The sequence below is a fragment of the Chiloscyllium plagiosum genome, unplaced genomic scaffold, assembly GCF_037043375.1.
Source record: "Chiloscyllium plagiosum isolate Xiang-an unplaced genomic scaffold, Cpla_swu_hap1 HiC_scaffold_8, whole genome shotgun sequence".
In the NCBI taxonomy this organism is placed as follows: domain Eukaryota; kingdom Metazoa; phylum Chordata; class Chondrichthyes; order Orectolobiformes; family Hemiscylliidae; genus Chiloscyllium; species Chiloscyllium plagiosum.
The window spans coordinates 2,390,929-2,402,415 of NW_028270146.1; the positions used below are offsets into that span (position 1 = coordinate 2,390,929).

The following is an 11,487-nucleotide window of genomic DNA, read 5'->3' on the forward strand; positions in this document are numbered from 1 at the left end:
AGTTCTTGCCCTGCCAGCAATATGCGAAACAGGGGTAAAAAATCAACTGCTACCTCTAGTCTGTGTGTTAGTCGGCAGATGTCCTGGTGTGAGGACTATTGTGTTGTGCAGGTCACAGATTAACGGCATCCATTAAACATCCCTGCACTGCAGATTCAAAAGGGACACTCTCAGTCTGAGCATTAGAATCAAGTCAATAAGGAAAGAAAACAGGACAACAGAATCTCAGTGAACCTGCAAAGTGAAGAATCTCCAAATGAATTACACAGTTGATAATGTCAATACTATCAATAACTTTACAAAGTTTCACTACAATTCTTCACAAACAACCCAGAGACTGATCCAAACACCTTTAGCTTTTTGGAATCATCTCTCATTTCTAATGTCAGAATGTTGCATTAGTATTCCTTCTTTGGCTTTGTAACTAATAACTCACCCTCTCTTAATTTAATAGTTTAAAGCACACTTTAACATGATCTGGTAGAAAGACATCCATTAAGGAAGAATTTCTTTATAAATTAAACTTGTTCCAAACATCTGAGGTGGTGAGGAAGGGAAACAGGCGAATAAAGAGAAGCCAGTTCATCCTTCCTCATCAGGAAATTTACAATTTGATATCTATCTGGAATCGTAATCAATTAGGGAACCTTGGATTTCATAATAATAGCAACAAGAATATAAACTTTGGGATTGTCATAAAATGCAAATAAGAGTTTCTGCCAGCTAATTATGTCAACAGATGAGTACAATGCCACATTATACATCTTGCTCTATGTCTTTGAGATATTGCAGTGTTCATAAGAATTATTCTATTCAAACTTAAATTAACAAGAGAAATGAGACAAAGACAGAGAGCACTAGAGAAACTCAGCAAATCTGCCAGCATCTACAGAGAAACAAACAGAGTTAACTGAATCATGTGTGATGTTTTTTCACAAAAAAAAAGTTAGGGTCGGGGTTTGATTCTGAAGAAGACATCTCAGACTCAAAACATTAACTCTGTTTTTCCTCTCTCCTCAGACGCTGCCTGTCTTGCTGAGTTTCTCCAGCATTTTCTGTGCTGGTTTCCATCATCTGCAGTATTTTGATTTTCTTTGAGACAAAATGAGATGCAGTGTTCAAAGATCTTGAAGAAGAGCCCAAAGGTACAAAATGAATGTTCATAACATTGTGCCCTGTACATTTTCACTGAACTAGGTGCACAGAATTGAGAAGCTGATACGGCAACAAATGGCACCACAGATTTTCTCTGGATTGCCTGCTGTTTAAATTTGCATTTTCCTTTCATGAATCCCTCAGCTTCCAAGAACAGATTATATCTTTTAAATATTATGCTGCTCTTTGAGCCAACTCAAGGTTATGATATGACTTCTATAGCTATTTAAACTAATTCAAAGGATGTGGGTGTCATTTAAATATGTAAATGATATAGGTGAATGTTAAGCAAATTTGCAGATGACAGTAAGATTGGGAGAGTGGTTAATAGTGAGGAAGATAGTTGTAGATTACAGGAAGATATAGCTGGGTTGGTCAGATGGGTCGACCAGTGGCTGCTAAGTGCAAGATGATGCATCTTGGAAGAAAAAACAAGATGAGGGAGTATTTAATAAACAGCAGAATACTAAGTAGCTCAGAGGAACACAGGGATTTTGGGGTAGTTTCAATGGGACATTTGTTTTCATCAGTTTTGGCATAAAGTAAGCATAGAAAATAAGAGTAGGAGTAGGCTATTCAGCCCTTCGAGCCTGCACCACCATTCAATATGGTCATGGCTGATCATGTAATCTCAGTATCCCATTCCCACTTTCTTTCCATGCTCCTTGATCCCTTTAGCTGCAAGGGCCACATCCAGTTCCCTCTTGAATATATCTATAAACTAGCCCCAACAGCTTCCTGTGGGAGAGAAAAGAGTAGAAAAGCAAAGTGGTAATGTTGGATTGTACAGGGCATTGGTTAGGCCACAGCTGGAGTACTGCGGGCAGTACTATTCACCTCAGTACAGGAAGGATGTAACAGCAGCAGAGGGGGTACAGAGGAGTTTCACCAGGATGTTGCCTGGGATGGGGAAACTGAATTATAGGAAGAGACTAGCTAGGCCTGGTTTGCTTTTTTTTAGTCTAGATTAGAGTGATGCTGGAAAAGCACAGTAGGTCAGGCAGCATCCGAGGAGCAGGAAAATCGACGTTTTGGGCAAAAGCCCTTCCAGCATCACTCTAATCTAGAATCTGGTTTCCAGCATCTGCAGTCCTTGTTTTTACCTAGTTGCTTTTTTTTAGAGCAGAGAAGACTGAAGTGTGATAATGATTGAAGTGTATAAGATCATGAGGGATATTGACAGGCTGAATAGAGAGCAGCTGTTCCCCTTGGTTGAAGGGTCAATCATGAGAGGGCATAGTGTTAGGGTTAGGGGCAGGAGATTCAGAGAGGATTTGAGAAAAAAAACTTTTTCATCAGAAGATGGTGGGAATTTGGAATGCCTAGCCAGAAACCTTACAACCTTTAAAAATATTTGGATGAGCACTTTCAAAATATCATAACATTCAAGGATATGTGACAAGTGCAGGAAATCGGGGTTAGTACATTTTTACTAGTAACTATGTCAGCACAGATTCGATGGGCCAAAGGGCTTGTTCTGCATTGTATGACAGTGACTAGGCCAACATTTATGCCCATCCTTAATTGCCCTATGTCACCCCCATTACTGTGGGCTGGAGTCACATGTAGGCCAGGATGACAGCTTCCTTCCCTAAAGGGCATTAGGGAATCAGATAAGGTTTTCTAACAATTGATTCATGGTCATCATTAGACTCTTAATTCCAGATTTTTACTGAATTCAAATTCCACCAGCTGCCGGAGTGGAAGATTAATCTGTTTCTCCAGAACATAACCTGGATCTCTGGATTAATGGTCTGGTGATAGTCCCACTAGGCCATTGCCTTCCCCAAGTACAAGTTAAGCTCTGGATTTTTCAGAGGTCCCTTTCCCTGTGGTTTTTTGCTTTTGATAATAAAACATGGAAATATCCGCAGTTTTTATCCCTTATAACTCAACTTGCTCTAATGACCTTGAGCTTATTCCAGTTCAACCACTTTATTTTAACTCTGACATACATCTAATTTTGGCCCTTTAACCACCCTATCTGGCTGTTTCAGTAACATGATACTCCTAGTGGTGTTGTATTCTTGGCCACGTCCTGATCATTGCCATCCTCCTGTTTGTTTGTATGGTCTCAAAATCATCCTGTCACTCTCTTTCCCATTGCTGTTTCAGTTTAGCTTATGTGCCAGGCAATAGTTATTTTTTGTTTTCTTCACAAGCCTCTTCCTACCTGAACATTTCACAACTAATTAATAGAAGATATTTACATTGCTGTTTTCAAACATGTTTGACTGATGGTGCAACCACATAACAGAACCTGTCCTGTTCTCTTCTAAGACCAATATATTTTTATTCATTCACGGGATGAGGGTGTCACTGGCTGGGTCAGACATTATTGCCCATCCTTAATTGCCCACAGGGCAGCTAATATTCAACCACATTACTGTCTGGTTGGCTAGACCACATAGGAATGGCAGTTTCCTTCCTTAAAAGACAGTAGTGAATCAGATGGACTTTTTCCAACAAACAATGGATTTATAGTCATCATTACATTCTCAATGCCAATTGAGTGCAAATTCTGCCAGCTGCCATGGTGAGATTTGAACTGATGTCCCCAGAACTTTAGACTGGATTTCTGGATTAACAGTGTCTCTATTAGAGTGGTGCTGGAAAAGCACAGCAAGTCAGGCAGCATCCGAGGAGTAGGAAAATCGACGTTTCAGGCAAAAGCCCTTCAGTGATGCTACCATTTGGGCATACCTGCACTATAGCATAGAGGTAAATGACTAATGAATGAAGCACGGATCAGACAGAGTTCAGACTTCAGTATGCACAAAAAAGTTTACAGCAATGCTACAAAATTACTCAATAATCAGAACAAAAATGTAAAATTTAAGGAACTAAGTCTGGTCAGCAAACATAGTACTCAATATAAGTTATCACCACCACAATTTTAGAGGAGATTACTAAAATAAGAGATGGGAAGAGCTGGGACTGTTTATTTTAGAAGAGGGAAAGTTAAGAGCATATTTAATAAATATGGTCAAAATGATGAGGGGTTTTGAAAAAGAGTAAATAAACCAGCTCCACAGAATTGGCAGGGACATGTTGAACTGAACAACCTTCTTCTTTTCTAAGATAATAGAGACTTGCATGAAGAAAAAGCTAGAGGCAACCTCAAAGCTTCACTGAGTAAAGACAAATAAAGAAAACCTCATAAAAATATTGTAGAAACTAGAAAAAGGACAGAAAACTGAAAATGACCAAAAGCAATTTAGAACAAAATGTATAAAATATTTATCAAGGCTACAGAAGCAAACATTGGGGAGCATGAGAGGATTGTCATGGGCATCACAATGGCTCAGTGGTTAGCACTGCTGTGTCACAGTGCCAGGCATCTGGATTCGATTCCACCCTTGCACGACAGTCTGTGTGGAGTTTGCTCTGGGTGCAACGGTTTCTTTCCACATTCCAAAGATGTGCAGGTTCAGTGTACTGGCCATGCTAAATTGCTCATAGTGTCCAGGGACATGTAGGTTAGGTTGGTCAGCCATGGGAAATGTGGGGGCCTGGCTGAGAAGGTCAGGGTGGACTCGAAGGGCTGAATGATTTGCTTCCACAGTGTAGGGATTCTATGATCCAAAAGCTGCAACAAGAAACTTTGATGGACACATTGTCTTTCTTCATGAATGAGTTTTGAATAAGGTGTTCTGAATGTGGTGATTGCAATCTTACTGTGACCAAATCTGACATATAACAATTGTGTTATCAAAGCTTGGACTCTCAGATGATAGGAGAAAGTGAGGACTGCAGATGCTGGAGATCAGAGCTGAAAAATGTGTTGCTGGAAAAGTGCAGCAGGTCAGGTAGCATCCAAGGAGCAGGAGAATCAACGTTTCGGGCATAAGCCTGAAGAAGGGCTTATGCCCGAAACGTCGATTCTCCTGCTCCTTGGATGCTGCCTGACCTGTTGCACTTTTCCAGCAACACATTTTCCCAACTCTCAGATGATGAAGATGAAGAGATTTAAACAGGATAGAGAAAGAATTAAATAAACATTGTCTTCATAATAAAGGAAAGATGTCACTGAATTCAGATCAAAATAGGCTGAAGTTCTAAGTGAGCCATCTGCATCTGTCTTCAATAAAGAGGATGTTGTCAATCTAACAGTAAAAGTGAAGGGCTGCAGAAATTGGATGGGAATAAAATGAATAAGAAGTTCTTAAAAATGTTGACAGTGCTCAAAATAAAGAAGTCACTTATCTGGAATGGATGGGATATATTTTACTGAGGGTAGTAAGGTTGGAAATTGCAAAGACTCTGACCACAGCCTTCCCAGTTCACATTAGATTTGGGCAGGGACAAGCAGGGCCAAAGAGAAAAAACAGAATTTAGTTTGAGGCACAGAATTATAACTGGAATTATGATTTGAGGCAAATGTAAATGTTTCCAGCCCCCTTCAAATTGGTCAAAATATTATACTTTTAAGTAGGTAGAAACATTAGTTTATCTGCAATTGCTGTCATGACTGTAGGCTAATGCATGTACATCAAATCACCAAATGGCTTCAACATTTCAACATTCAATCCACTTACAGGCTGTGACACAGTACAGGATGACATCTACACCGACAACAGCACACTTGCTGGGTTACATACACACAGGGCTAACCAAAACACCAAGGTAAGGCTTTGCACCCCATTTTAAATTAGCACTATCACCACCTCCTCAAAAACAAATATTCAACTTATCAGCCATTACCACCTCCCACAGCAGAATACAGAAAGTAATACTCTTGAAATTTAACATCACCCTGATCGCCAGCAAAAAAAAGCAATAAAGTGGCATCATAACCTTCAGTATGCAATGAATTACAGATCAACATTAAATACACATTTTCATTTTTACATGATGAATAAAGTGCTTTATAAAATATTTTTATGATCATGTGTAATGATGTCACCAGGCAGGGTAGTGGCAATGACACTGGACCTGCAGACTTTGAATTCCACCATGTCAGATGGTGAAATGTGAATTCAATAAAAATCTAGAAGTGAAAGCTAATGATGACTGTGTAACCATTGCCAATTGCCATAAAAGTAACCATCTGGTCCACTAACGTACTTTAGGGAAGAAAATCTGCTGTCTTTACCCAGTCTGTCCTATTGTGATTCCAGACCCACAACAGTGTGGCTGATTCTTAACTGCCCTCTAAACTGGTCCAGCAAGTCACTCAGTTCCAGGGCATTTATGGACAGGCAAAAAATGCTGGCCTTGCCAATGATGCTCACATCCCATAAGAAAATTTTTAAAATATTTCAGCCACACTCTCTACATTCCCAGGTGATAGAAGGCTGAATGATGCTACTCACCTCTCCACATAAACACAGTGCACATTATCAATACTGACCCCCACTAAGACAAAGGCTCCACTGCTTTCTGTATACCTGCCAAACTTAACAACTCCTCCTGCATACAGTCTTCGAGGAGGCTCAGTGACAACCTCTCCTGTGTTTACCCCTCAGTCTCTTTATTCCCCAAGGTTTCTGAGACTTTCCAAGACAATCTACTTCCAGCCTGGTCTGCATTGGAGAAAGCAGTGCATAAGCAAAGGTGGACATTGTGAAAAAGGGTCAGAATTCCATGATTTAGAAACTGAAACTCCACCAAATAGCAGAAATGTCTCATTCCTGTTAGTGCCATAAGGACTGGAGGATAGAAGTCTTGCTTAACCAGCCCACCCAAGTTCAAAAGACAGAAAAGGGCAACTACAGATCAGTCAGTCATCAATGGAAAGCTTTTTAAAGACATTAACCTGAACAAAAATTGATTGTCAGTTAGAAAATTATAAGTATTAATGTCAGCAAGGATTTGTAAAAGGCCAGTTGTGTTTAATTAATTCAAGTACTTTACTGAAGTAATGGAGGATGGTAATTTAAATGAGAATGTAAATAGACTTCTGAAAAGGTTTTAATAAACTCACTAAGACCAGAAGGTATGCGAGTAGAATTAGGCTATTCAACCAATCAAGTCTGCTCCACCATTTGATCTCAGCTGATATGTTTCTTAATACCAATCTCCTGCCTTGATCCTCTTACTAATCAAGAATCTATCTATCTCTGTCTTAAATTAGTTGGCCTCCACAGCCCTTGACAGTAATGAGTTCCACAGATTCACCACCCTCTGGCTGAAGAAATTCCTCTTCATCTCAGTTCGATAGGGTCATCCCTTCACTCTGAGGCTGTGCCCTCAGGTCCTTAACCCTCCTACCAGTGCGGGCATTTTCTCCACTTTGACTCTATCCAGGCCTCTCAGTATTCTATAAGTTTCAATCAGATTTCCCCCTCATCCTTCTAAACTCCATCGAGTACAGACCCAGAGACCTCAACTTCTCATACAACAGGCCCTTCATCCCAGGATCATTCTTGTAAATCTCCTCTGGAACCTCTCCAATACCGCACATCCTTCTTTAGATATGGGGCTCAAAACTGCTCACAATATTCCAAATGCAGTCTGACCAGAGGCTTATACAGCCTCAGCCACACATCTCTGCTCTTGTATTCTAGCTCTCTTGAAATAACATTACATTTGGTTTCCTAACCACCAACTAAACCTGCAGGCTAACCTGAAGAGAATCAAGAACTAGGACAGCCAAATCCTTTTGTGCTTCAGATTTCCAAAGTCTTTCCCCATTTATAAAATAATCTATTCATCCGACCAAAGTGCATAACCTCACACCTTCCCACTTTGCATTCCATCTAACAGTTCTTTGCTCACTCTTCTTGCAATGCTTCTGCAGTGTCCTCACTTCCTCAACACTACCTGACCCTCCACCTGCAGACTTAACAACAATGCTCTCAGTTCCTTTGGCCAGGTCATGAACTTATAGCATGAATATTTATGAGCCCAACATGGACCCCTGAGGAACTCCACTCTAGTCACCACCTACCATCCTGAAAAGTCTCCTTTAGTCTCACTGTCCGCCTTCTGTAGTCAGCCAATCCCCTATTCATGCCAGTACCTTGCCCCAGACACCATGGGCTCTTATCTTATTTCATAGAATCACAGAATCCCTAAAGTGTGGAAGCAGGCTATTCAGTCCATAAAAATCACACCACCCCTCTGAAGAGCATCCCATTCAGATCTACCCCATCTCTATGACCCTGCATTTCCCATAGCCTGCATATCCCTGGATGCTGTGGGCAATTTGGCATGGCCAATCCAACTAACCTGCACATCTTTGGACAGTGAGAGGAAACCGGAGCATCTGGAAGAAACCCACATAGTCACAGGAAGAATGTGTAAATTCCACACAATCACCTAGGTCCCTAAGTTCTGTGAGGCATCAGTGCTGATCACTGAGCCCACAGTGCTGCACATATTTAGCAGCCTCCTGTGTGGCAATTGGCCAAAGGCCTGCTGGAAATCCAAATGGATCACATCTTTGTTGAACCTGCTCAAGTACAATATTATAAACTTGTTAGTAAGACTGAAGTCCATGATGAATGTGAAATGCATTAAAGGCTGACAAAGCTCATAGTAATTATCATTTATCAGTGACAAACTTTTTAAATCTGAACACAGAGGAACTGTTTGGATCTAAAATCTTCATCTATAAAGATCACAAAATCTGAACAGTGCAAATACGGGCTATTCAGCTCATCAAGTCTGCATCAAGAGGGTGGGTCACTGTGCTGCCCAGTTACCGAGGAGGAATATCTGAAGTGGAGAGTTATGAACAAAGACAGTGGAGTGGACTAGGCAGATCCTTCAAAAAGGCAGCACCAGCTCCTCTCTGTGATCTCACATTCGACAATTCAGTGAGGAGGTTACAAAGGCTCACTCCACTGAAATCTCTCAGATGGCTGTGGTTAAGACTGTCAGCCTGGCTGATGTGGTTGAATGGTGAGGTTTAATGCCCTATTTTGAGATTGTGAGAGAATGCTTCCAACTGTTGAAAACAAAAAACAGTAAAAACAGAATGTGTAAAAGTAACCTTTGGAATGATGACTCTGGACTGGAGAAAGACAGAAGATTGGAATGAATTTCAATCAGTGACTGAGCGAAAAGGACCCGTGTATCCTGGCAAGGTCTAACCTATGGAGCACCTTAATGGCCTGCACAATGTTCCCTGACTAGGTCGTGGGGTCACCGCCAACATACACAGCAAGAAGCAAAAAACAAACCCTCATTCTCCAGTTTCACCAAGATAGTGTTAACCAGTTCAGCCCCTCAGTGATCCCGGGCCTCCAACAGAAACCCAGCCTCTGGCATTAGGCATAGGAGGCGACTGTTCGGCCCGTCTCTCCCCGGGCAAGCGCTCATTATATTTTAATAGACCTGTTCAGAAGGCTTACTGCGCACCGCTGGGAGGTGAGGCCGAGCCTCCTCGCTTAGAGGTAGGGACACTGCCCCTATTTCGTGGGGTTTGGACACCGTGCCCCAAGAGGTGAGGTTCCCGGGACTCACCTGGTTCCCGAAGACGGCGATGGCGCAGGCGGTGGACACCTCATTGGCCCCGAACCAGACAGAGGCGATCCGGGACGGCATTCCCAGGATAAAGACCTGAGCGATGCCACACACGGTCTGTCCGAAGAAGGTGACCGCGAATAGGTCCGGCCGCACGCTGGCGATCTTGATCCAGGCGCCACAGCAATTCAGGCCGCTGCCGACCAGGGCGATGACCCTGAGGCCCTTACGGTCCAGGAGCCAAGTGACCGGGAAAATGATGGGGATGTAGGCGACAAAGTAAATCATGGAGAGCCAGTCAATGGTGAACGAGGCGACATTGTAATATTTCATGATGATGTTGTTAATGATCCCATACTGGATCCACTGGAACGCGTTACACAGCGAGTACGAACTGAACAAGAAGACGATCACCCAGCGCCTCCGGTACAGCTTGGTGTCCAGGGGCTGCCCCCTTCCCTGGGCACCCTCCCCAGGACCCCCACCGGCCTTGGGCTTCTCCTCGAAGTGGAACATGACCGAGTGTGGCTTCTCAGGGAACAGCCCCCACGGCTGGGGGACACCACCCACTCCCTCAGAGTCTCCCTCACTCCCTCAGATTCTCCGTCAGTCCCTCAGAGTCTCCCTCAGTAACTGTGGCCAGCTCTCTCTCTCTCTCTCTGACTCCCTCTGTCTCTGGAGAGCTGCCAGTTACCTCCCTCTCTCTATAAGGAGCTGCTGCTGCTCCCCGCTCCGCCCCGCACTGTCCCTGTTCCTCCCCCTTCCTTGCCTGTGCCCGTGCCCTGGCTCCTTTCTGTTCCTCTGTCCCTCTCTCCCGGGTTGGCCTGAGTACTGGTCACATTTGAGAGCTCACACCTGAACCCCAGCACTTTTCACTCCCCACCCCCGGGGCTGAACTGAAACGGAGTGAGAGACTGTGGATCTGGAACATGAAGCTGGGGTTCCCAATTCCTGACCGGAAAATGACCGAGTGACTTTAAATCATTTCAAAGCACAAATTGTAACGCGCTTCGGGCCGTGTTCTGGGAGATGCAGCAGATTCTGAGCAGCTCTGGGTTACAGCAATGGGAACCTCAGGCAACACCACACTGAGGAACTCCCACGGCTCACCCTACCTTACCTGACCCCTCCTAGCTTAGCTTTAATAGAGTTCTGTCCGCTCCCTGTCAAAACCTGTCCACACTCAGAAAAAATATTGACGACCCAACTATCTTTGTAAACTCCCAACTCCTTGAAAGTTTCGCCATATCCCAAATAAATCCATGGTACCTCTCCCAAAACTCTGTTTGAATCTCTTCAGTCAGATTCCTATCCTTGCCATGTAAGTGCGGTGTTACAAACTAAGGCTGTAGGAACTGAACCATCTTGTCCTCTCCATCAATCTGTAACCTTTCACAGAGATGACTAATCATTAATCTTTCAATGTTTCTCTTGAACTGTCCGGTCTCTTGGCACAGCCCTGACCTGTTTTCTTTCAGAATTATCCAAACCGGAGGTGATGATTTCTCCTCCTGCTTCTAGCCCTGGACCTCAGTCCCCTTTATGTCTCACTCCCCTGTATACGTTGAGAACCACTTCATTATCACTCTCTCAAACCATACTTTTCCCCTATTTGACAGGCAGAGATTTTCTTCAGTTATACATGGAGAAAACTGAAGCCTCCTCTTTGACTCCTGCTTCCTAGCCACAGACTCCACTGTCTAGATCAGAGTGGCGCTAGAAAAGCACAGCAGGTCAGGCAGCATCCGAGGAGCAGGAAAATCAACATTTCGGGCAAAAGCCCACTGTGCCAACTCACCCCTATCTGAAGCAGAAGCTGACCTCCATGCATCCAATCTGACCTTGAGATGACCCTGCAGCTCCATTTTATCTCCATCATCAAAATCACTAGCACCCATTTCCATAGCATTTTCTCTTCTT

The 11,487-nt window shown here is 43.2% G+C and overlaps 1 protein-coding gene across 2 annotated transcripts in view; it reads right to left on the reverse strand.

The window, feature by feature from the left end:
* The window catches only part of flvcr2a (FLVCR choline and putative heme transporter 2a), a 200,537-nt gene extending 190,322 nt beyond the window's left edge, over positions 1–10,215 (reverse strand). For both annotated transcript variants that reach the window (XR_015757816.1, XM_087989531.1), the window contains exon 1: positions 9,568–10,215. Coding sequence is in view for 1 of the 2 variants with exons in the window: in XM_087989531.1 (XP_087845657.1) it covers positions 9,568–10,083 (516 nt within the window). In the remaining variant the exon portion in view is untranslated. The remainder of the gene's footprint in view (positions 1–9,567) is intronic.
* Positions 10,216–11,487: the final 1,272 nt, after the last annotated feature.